General features: G+C 48.0%; 1 protein-coding gene across 1 annotated transcript; it reads right to left on the bottom strand.

The window, feature by feature from the left end:
• Positions 1-871: 871 nt before the first annotated feature.
• Positions 872-6,872, bottom strand: FIGLA (folliculogenesis specific bHLH transcription factor). The gene is made up of 5 exons (XM_069956814.1): positions 6,754-6,872; positions 4,591-4,821; positions 3,690-3,842; positions 1,351-1,584; positions 872-920 (listed from the first exon to the last, which is right to left on the bottom strand). The coding sequence occupies exons 1-5, from the start codon at positions 6,856-6,858 to the stop codon at positions 900-902; spliced, it is 744 nt and encodes a 247-aa protein (XP_069812915.1). The 5' UTR covers positions 6,859-6,872; the 3' UTR covers positions 872-899.
• Positions 6,873-9,485: the final 2,613 nt, after the last annotated feature.

The following is a 9,485-nucleotide window of genomic DNA, read 5'->3' as shown; positions in this document are numbered from 1 at the left end:
TGTCTTTTTTCCCCTCCACCCCCCACCGGGAAGTGTTAGAAACTCAGACAGACCTGATTACTGTAGTCACCGTCACCAGGCAGCTCCTTCTTGTGCATACATTATCTGTCCAGGCTTCTTCTCCGCGATGTCTTCATCCCCGGGTCCCGCGCGCTCCATCTTCTGAATGGCCGGTCAGCTGACGGAGCGCTCAGCCAATCACAGGCCGGGACCGCCGCGGCCTGTGATTGGCTGAGTGTGGCCTGTCAGCTGACCGGCCATTCAGAAGATAGAGCGCGTGGGACCCTGGGTTGAAGACAGCGTGGAGAAGAAGACCTGCAGGTAATGTATGATGCTGCAAGGACATCGGTAACTATGTCCTTGCAGCCCTTGCTCAATGATCATCGGGCCGTGGAATAGGCCCAGTAAACGAGCGGCGATCTAGCAGATCGCCGCTCGTTTACATCGTTGATCGGGCCCTCCTCGGCCCGTGGAATAGGACCCATTAGGACACTTCCTGGTGGTGGGTGGAGGGGGGAAAAGACAGGGAAGGGAGGCAGATAGGTGATTGAAGCATATTACAGAGTTATATAACTTTGTAATGTGCTTCAATTACTGGGAAAAATTTTTTCATGGCAATTGTCCTTTAAGGTTAAAGTATAGGTTGAATACCAATAATTATGTATTTGAGAAAAGTAAAAAAAACCTCAATATTTAATGCAGCACTTACTGTTTTGACAGAGAGAAACTGCATTTCTGTGTTTGTTACCCTAATGGGAAGTCAATTTGTTATTGCTTTCCTATTAAAAGACATCCCCTTTATGAATTGTTTAAGGAAAAACGCCTGAATCTATGCTTGACCTGAATGCCGCCATCAGTAATTTGCATACTCACCATGTATATATAATGCAAGGCTTTGCTTACTGACTGCCCTGAAATGCCTGTAAGAAGAAAAAAAAAATAAAATTCATCCAGACGATAATGATACAAAGAATAAGGCTTACATCTCCATTTAATTGCAGTGATGTCACCTATAAAAATAAATAAAGTATATTAAAATTTGAGATAAGCAAACCTGCCAAAAGTTTAGGACTGTTCATGTTTGCCAGGCAGTCCTCAGGCTTCATCCACCTATCAGGCCGTTTGTTTGGGTTTGTGCCAACCCAAACTTCTGTCAGATTCGCTCATCTCTAGTTACAATACTTGAGTTGCTGATCAGTCTATTTCACGGATGGGAAAACTACAATTCTCATCCCCCAACATCTCTCAGTTCTTCTCCCATACCCCCCCTTGCTATCATTCCACCTAGCTGAATACTGGAAATGTGGGTAGCCGTTGGGTGTAAGGTTACTACAGACCATTTCGTCGTACCAGTTTGCCATTTTTCTGAATCTGTAAGATGCCCAGATAGCCAGGAAACATGCCGGAGGCCCTCCATAAACCCATGGGGTCTTCAGTCTTAACCATGAATGGCATTCCACCTTGAATATCTCCAAGTGGTTTTACATGGAATTCAGCAGACAGAGAGTTCATGAAGTCCGGCCCCACAGGCATTGGCCCCAGGTACCTCTCATTAGATTCTACATCAGGAACATCTTCAACTTTCTAAGAGAAGAAAATAAGAAAAGGAAGGGGGAAAAACAAACAAAACACTTTATTGTCCTTGAAGATGTACTACACGCCTCATCTCCTGTGGGTACCGCAAACTCACATACTGGACATTGCAACCTTTAGATGATGTGGACAATAGGGATCACACAACTAAATTGATCTATAAGCTCGCTGGAATCCCCATGTGTTTGACAGGTACCAATTGGTTCGCTGAGACAGCTGGGGGGGCACAGCCAAACCTTCAATTAAGAGACAGTCAATTGACCTATCTAAGGTTATGTGCACACTACAGAATCCACACGTAGAACTTTTAAAAGGATTCCACCGCTCCCCCGCTTGAAGTTCCTCCCGTCCCATAGGCTCCATTCTATGTTCAAGCAGATTCCGCCGCCCACCCAAAGAACTGACATGTCACTTCTTTCAGCAGAATCTGCCTGCGCATAGAATGGAGCCTATGGGACGGGTGGCACTTCAAGCGGGGGCGCGGCGGAATCCTTTTGAAGTTCTACGCGTGTATTCCGTAGTGCGCAGAGATTTTGGGCCTTAGCCAATTAGTAATGTAAACGAGCGCTAATCTGCTAGATCGGTCCTGACTTACTGAGCCTATTACAGGCCTCAATAATCAGGCAGCAAAGGGCTGTGTGTAATATAATATGTATGTATATATATATATATATATATATTAGTTAGCGATGTCTGTGCAGCCCTTGCTTTAAAAGTGTAAAATAATAAAGTATATACGTTAACTCTCCATGCTCCCTGGTGTCCTCCTGGCTTCTCCTTCCAGCCGCCACTGGAACTGCAGAGCTGGTCTCTAAAGTGATAGGCTGCTCAGCCAATCACTGGCTGTGGCGGTCCCATCCCAACAAGTGATTGGCTGAGCGGCCTGTCACTTCACTTTTCAGTCAGCCATTATGCGCACATCAGTATTACATGTAGTGATGCGTGGTCAGTGGTCGATGATTTTATATCAAGACCAAAATACACGATCAGCCGATGATCATTTTCATCAGCTGATCATTTTTATTACACAGAGCACTGATCTGCTGAATTGGCCTGATTTGGCAGATCGCTCTGTGTAATAGGGCCCTCAGTCCTGGGAAACTATGCATATTGCCTAGGCAGTAAAAATGTGGTCTTACATCTCAGGCTATTTTCCACACAGTAAAATATCAAGATACATCTGCAGTAGAAATCCAGCCGTATTTTCAGTGTAGTAATACGCTCTATGGAAGTCTATGGAAAATTGCCGCTAGTGCACACACCATATAGAACGGCTGTAATTGATTACGACCATCCACATTAGGAACCACCTGCTTTTGTAAAATACGGCTGTTTTCCTTCAACTGTTCACATGTTTTATCTGCACTAAAACTATTGCTGTATTTAGCTTTTTTCCTGTGTGAACAGGAAACATAACAATGGCCGTATTTGCGCAAACGGCCTTTATTTGCAAAATAAAGGCCATTATTTGCGCAAATACAGCTGTTATGAAATACACCAATCACTGGCTGCGGCGGTCCCGGCCTGTGATTGGCTGAGCAGCCTGTCAGGCCGCTCTGAAGCTGGAGTGCATGGGCCCTGAGGAGAAGCAGAACACAAGAGGAGCCCTGCAACATGCATAGGTAATGTAAGCACTTTGCATATTGTCAGCCGCAGGCCGCACACAGATGTTACACGTAGCGATGTGCGGTCGGCGCCCGACAATTATAGGTCCAAACCTATATCAACGATCAGCCGATGATCGTTGTCATCTGCTGATCATTGTGTTTATTACACGGAACGATAATCGGCCGGATAAGGCCGTTTCAGCCGATTATCTTTCCCTGTAACAGGACCCCTCATGTGTGCAGGGCCACTAGACTGATCACTTGTCACTGCACTCCCCGCTGACCAGAACTGCGCCAGTCTCGGCAGTGACAGCCTTCTTAGCCAATCATTAATCAAGACAGGACAGCAGCCAGTGATTGGCTGAACTAAAGCTTCGGCTGTCCAGCCATGATGGGAGTTGTAGTTTTGCAACAGCTGGAGAGTTGAAGATTCCCCATCCTTGGGATAAAGTATCCTATTCCATCATAAATAACCTTTGTAGTTCTTACCACAAACCCTCCAGTTTCTTCCAGGATGTCATGCAGAAGTCTTATGTATTCTGTGGCTGCTTTCAAGGTGTCCACCTTACTTGGTTTTCTGTCCTTGGGGATCAGCGGCACAATGGTCTTCAGCTTGGAAAACCCACTGTTGATATTTCTGATCTGTAAATATACAATAAAAGCTGATACTATGAGGTCATCTGGTTAAATGTCACCTACAGGGTCTCTACATAGTATAGGGGGTCTTCTGTAAAGTCTTCTGCTCTCACCTCTGTGTTAGACTGGGAAGAATACACCACTTCCTGCAGGACATACAGCAGCTGATAAGTACTGGAAGGCGTGAGATATTTGAATAGAAGTATCTGACAAATCTGATTAACTTTCTGACATGACAATGAAAGTCAGGCACGATAATAGTAATTTCTCCTACTTATTAAAGAGGAACTCTGCCAATTGTTTTTTCTTTCAAATGAACTGGCGTCAGAAAGTTAATCAGATTTGTTACACTTTTTTTTTTTTTTAAATATCTCACGTCTTCCAGAACTTATCAATTGCTGTATGTCCTGCAGGAAGTGGTGTATTCTTTCCAGTCTGACAGAGTGCTCTCTGCTGCCACCTCTGTACATGCCAGGAACTGTCCAGAGCAGTAGCAAATCCCCATAGAAAACCTCTCTTGCTGTAGACAGTTGATTTGAATTTTTTTGCTGGAGTTCCCCTTTAAGAGTAAATAGATACGATCAGGCTGCATTGCAGTTTGTAACTGCATGACATGAGTTTCCACGGCAATGCACTTGATCACATCTTTTTCACCCCAAGTTGCAAGTCCAAAGAAGAACTTACGGCATATATTCATGTTTATGAACATGTGAGTGTATGATTTCTAACAAACATCATGCTATTTCATGCTCACTCGCTCTCGCTCCTTGGCATTGGCCGCCTGCCTTCTTTCTAGAACTTCCTCGAAGTTTTCCAAACACAAGTAATGTCCAGACGGCAGCTTCTTCATCTTATTGATGGAGGCCACATAGGGCAGGTTGTTGTAATGTTCCTTCAGGACATCCCCCAGGAGCTCGGGGGAGGGTGTAATACAGAACGGTGGACTGCACCATGTCTTCTGTGCCGGACCAGAGGGGGACGTGTCCTGAAATACAATAAACCATAAGTAAAAGCTTCCTATTGGGGGACATAGGCAGGGGACAGGAGGCTTCCATGACATCCTTCTTTTTCTGAGGTCCTTGTAGCTACTAAACAGCATGGAGACAAGGTGAATAAGCAAGTTTGCTGAGCTAGGGTCACCTAATGTCCAACAAAAAACACCAGCTGGGGCTACTTCTAAGATAAAGGGGTAGGGAGATATAAAACCTCTTTATAACCAAGGGTGGTATTACACAGGCCGATGGGGGCCCAATAATACCTGTAAACGAGCAGTGATCTGCTAGATCGTCGCTCGTTTACTGGACCTATTACACGGCCCCATAATCGTTAAACAAGGGCTGCAGGGACATAGTTACCGATGTCCTTGCAGCCCTTGTTTAAACTACATAGATTACCTATCCACGCTCCAGGGTTGCTGCTGTGGTCTTCTCCACGGGTCCGGCGCACTCTAACTTCAGAGTGGCCTGTCAGCTGACAGGTCGCTCAGCCAATCACAGGCTGGGACCGGGCCTGTGACTGGCCGGGCGGCCTGTCAGCTGACAGGCCACTCTGGAGCTAGAGCGTGCAGGACCCAGGGAGAAGACCGCAACATTTTTTAAAGATTTCCAAGCAAAAATGTCAGACTGGGTACCTGGGGCCACCAGTAGATCTAATCCTGGGGGCCCACCAATAAAGAACCAGTAAGAAGTGACCGGCTGACCCGGTTCTATCCTGGATTTGTCTGTATCCGTACTCACAACTCTCTTGTATAAGAAGGTGTTACTACAACTCTCACAATGCCCTATACTCATGGAGCTCTCACCACTAACAGGTCTCTCGTCAATCATCCCCACACTGCACACCGACAGGGAGAGAGGGTGGTGACTAGTCATAGGCAACTCCCCTACCAGATGACTAGTTGCTGCCCCTCTCCTGGTCTTATGTGATGGTGGGGCGACACTATCTGCTTACTAAAGCTACTGCTGTGGCCGCTACCTGCCACCAGCTGCACAGTAGCTCTATACGGTGCTGATCGGTTCCCTTTAAGGTCCTTCATCATGTTCTATAAGGTTACTGAATTGTCTCCCGGCAGCAGTTTTGCTCTACTTTGGGCAAAACTGTGGTAAACTGAAAGTATACAGTATGTCTGTTTATGTGCACATGCCCCCCCCCCCCCAGGAGCTTAGGGTCCCCTCTGCACCCCCATCTAGTAGTCAGGCCTCCTCTTTGCCCCCTCCCATATAGTATTTGATCTCTGTGCAAGTAGGATCCCTGTCTGTATCTCTCTGGTAGGCATCCCCTTATGGAGATTCCCTGAATATTTAGCCCCTCTTTTGCAGGTGGTATCCCCATGTAGGTATCCTTCCTGTAATCATTTTTGAGTAATATCCCCCCAGTAGGCAGTATTCCCCATGTAGGTAATCCCCTAGTGCAGGCAACCCCACACTTACTGGGCACTATCCCCACATGTAGGCTTCCCCTAGTGGTAAGCACTACCCCAGTAGGCAGTATTTAAAAAAAACAAACAAACAAACACCTCTCCTAATGCTCCCCTGGTTTCTGTTCAGTCTGGCAGCATCTGCATCTGGTGACAGGATTCCAGGTATATACACAGCCCGCGGCTACAGGAGTGTCAGGGCGGGGAGGCCAATAGTTCCTCGCGCTGTCATTCGGAACACTTGACTTGGTTAGTCGCTCTTGCAGTAAGAGATGTTTGTGTGTAGCGTGCGGAATCCGCGCCTGGGCTGCGCCCTCCATCACCACGTGTTTAGCTTCTATCACAGTACGCTGCATTTTGCTGTATATAAATATACGGGGCCGCCATTTCCCTCTCCGGGCCCCTCCTCACCTTGTCCGCCGGCTCCCGGTCCCCCCTCACCCTGTCCGCCGGCTCCCGGTCCCCCCTCACCCTGTCCGCCGGCTCCCGGTCCCCCCTCACCCTGTCCGCCGGCTCCCGGCCTTCCTCCCTGTCAGCTCCGCTGGTGGCGGCCTCCGCGGGCTCCACCGCTACCTCTGCTGTTACCGCCGCTGTGTCTGACGCCATGATGTAGTGTCCGGTGCTGCTGGGGGGAGTGGGAGACATACCGGGCGCGCTGATATAGGGGCCCGGCCCGGAGACACCGGCATAGTCTATAAATACAGGTGAGACAGCTGAGCGCCATCTTATGTGGTATACAGGTGCAGGGCTGTACAGAGCTCGGATACAGGTGTATATACAGGTGCAGGGCTGTACAGAGCCCGGATACAGGTGTATATACAGGTGCAGGGTTATACAGAGCCCGGATACAGGTGTATATACAGGTGCAGGGTTATACAGAGCCCGGATACAGGTGTATATACAGGCCCCAGCTATACAGAGCCAGAATACAGGTGTATATACAGCTGCAGGGCTGTACAGAGCCCGGATACAGGTGTATATACAGGCCCCAGCTATACAGAGCCCGGATACAGGTGTATATACAGGTGCAGGGTTATACAGAGCCCGGATACAGGTGTATATACAGGCCCCAGCTATACAGAGCCCGAATACAGGTGTATATACAGCTGCAGGGCTGTACAGAGCCCGGATACAGGTGTATATACAGGCCCCAGCTATACAGAGCCCGGATACAGGTGTATATACAGCTGCAGGGCTGTACAGAGCCCGGATACAGGTGTATATACAGGCCCAGGCCATATAGTACAGCCCGGATACAGGTGTATATACAGGCCCCAGCTATACAGAGCCCGGATACAGGTGTATACACAGGCCCCAGCTATATAATATAATACAGCCTGGATACAGGTGTATACACAGGCCCCGACCATATAATACAGCCCGGATACAGGTGCGTACATAGGCCCCGGCCATATAATATAATACAGCCTGTACAGAGCCCGGATACAGGTGTATACACAGGCCCCAGCTATACAGAGCCCGGATACAGGTGTATATACAGGTGCAGGGCTGTACAGAGCCCGGATACAGGTGTATACACAGGCCTCAGCTATACAGAGCCCGGATACAGGTGTATATACAGGTGCAGGGCTGTACAGAGCCCGGATACAGGTGTATATACAGGCCCCAGCCATATAATATAATACAGCTCGGATACAGGTGTATACACAGGCCCCAGCCATATAGTACAGCCCGGATACAGGTGTATATACAAGCCCCGGCCATATAATACAGCCCGGATACAGGTGTATACACAGACCCCGGCCATATACTACAGCCCGGATACAGGTGTATATACAGGCCCCGGCCATATAATATAACACAGCCCGGATACAGGTGTATATACAGGCCCCGGCCATATAGTACAGCCCGGATACAGGTGTATACACAGGCCCCAGCCATATAATATAATACAGCCTGGATACAGGTGTATACACAGGCCCCGACCATATAATACAGCCCGGATACAGGTGTGTACATAGGCCCCGGCCATATAATATAATACAGCCCGGGTACAGGTGCGTACACAGGCCCCGGCCATATATAGGTGTATACACAAGCTCTCCGATGTGCCTGGCAGACTGTGGCAAAGCGGCAATTATAAAATTGATCTTTCCTCCTCCGGTAACCGGGCATGAGGGTGAAGCCGCAGCTGCATGTAGTCACACTGCACCCACCCTGTACCCAGTCACTTAAACTCCCTCTGCCCAGCCACTCACACCTGATTGGCAGCCTGGGTGCTGGGGAATTAATGCAAAACCCAGGCTGTCAGGTGGTTGGAAAGAGGCAGTGTGACTACTGTACATGCCGCTGCGGCTCTGCCCTCGCGTCTGGTTACTGGGAGATGAAGGATTAAAGGAGTCCAGCGAAAATTTTTATTAAAGTATTGTATTGCCCCCCCAAAGTTAAACAAATCCTCAATATACACTTATTACGGGAAATGCTTATAAAGTGATTTTTTCCCTGCACTTACTACTGCATCAAGGCTTCACTTCCTGGTAAAATGGTGATGTCACTTCCTGGATAACATGGTGATGTCACGACCCGACTCCCAGAGCTGTGTGGGCTGTGGCTGCTGGAGAGGATGATGGCAGAGGTATGCTCAGTGTCCCTCCAGTGCCCTGTGTCCCTCAGTGTCCCCCTGCCATCATCCTCTCCAGCAGCCACAGCCCACACAGCTCTGGGAGTCGGGTCGTGACATCACCAAGTTATCCAGGAAGTGACATCACCATGTTATCCAGGAAGTGACATCACCATGTTATCCAGGAAGTGACATCACCGTGTTATCCAGGAAGTGACATCACCATTTTATCCAGGAAGTGACATCACCATTTTTATCCAGGAAGTGACATCACCATGTTATCCAGGAAGAGACATGGCCATTTTTATCCAGGAAGTGACATCACCATGTTATGCAGGAAGTGACATCACCATGTTATCCAAGAAGTGACATCACCATGTTATCCAGGAAGTGACATCACCACGTTATCCAGGAAATGACATCACCATTTTTATCCAGGAAGTGACATCACCATTTTTATCCAGGAAGTGACATCACCATGTTATGCAGGAAGTGACATCACCATGTTATCCAGGAAGTGACATCACCATTTTTATCCAGGAAGTGACATCACCATGTTATGCAGGAATTGACATCATCATTTTTATCCAGGAAGTGACATCACCATGTTATCCAGGAAGTGACATCACCATTTTTATCCAGGAAGTGACAT

This window comes from Dendropsophus ebraccatus, chromosome 1 (assembly GCF_027789765.1).
Source record: "Dendropsophus ebraccatus isolate aDenEbr1 chromosome 1, aDenEbr1.pat, whole genome shotgun sequence".
Lineage (NCBI taxonomy): Eukaryota > Metazoa > Chordata > Amphibia > Anura > Hylidae > Dendropsophus > Dendropsophus ebraccatus.
Note: the sequence above shows the minus strand (reverse complement) of the source record. Positions and strands in the feature narration are given on the sequence as shown.

What these genes read in the sequence shown, in the direction of transcription:
- FIGLA (XM_069956814.1), bottom strand. Translation starts at nt 6,858, where the DNA reads ATGGCGTCAGACACAGCGGCGGTAACAGCAGAGGTAGCGGTGGAGCCC. An exon ending in GCCGGGAGCCGGCGGACAGG is followed by an intron (nt 4,822 to 6,753) that starts GTGAGGGGGGAC and finishes ATTGTATTTCAG; the next exon opens with GACACGTCCCCCTCTGGTCC. An exon ending in TTCAGAAAAATGGCAAACTG is followed by an intron (nt 921 to 1,350) that starts GTACGACGAAAT and finishes TTCTTCTTACAG; the next exon opens with GCATTTCAGGGCAGTCAGTA.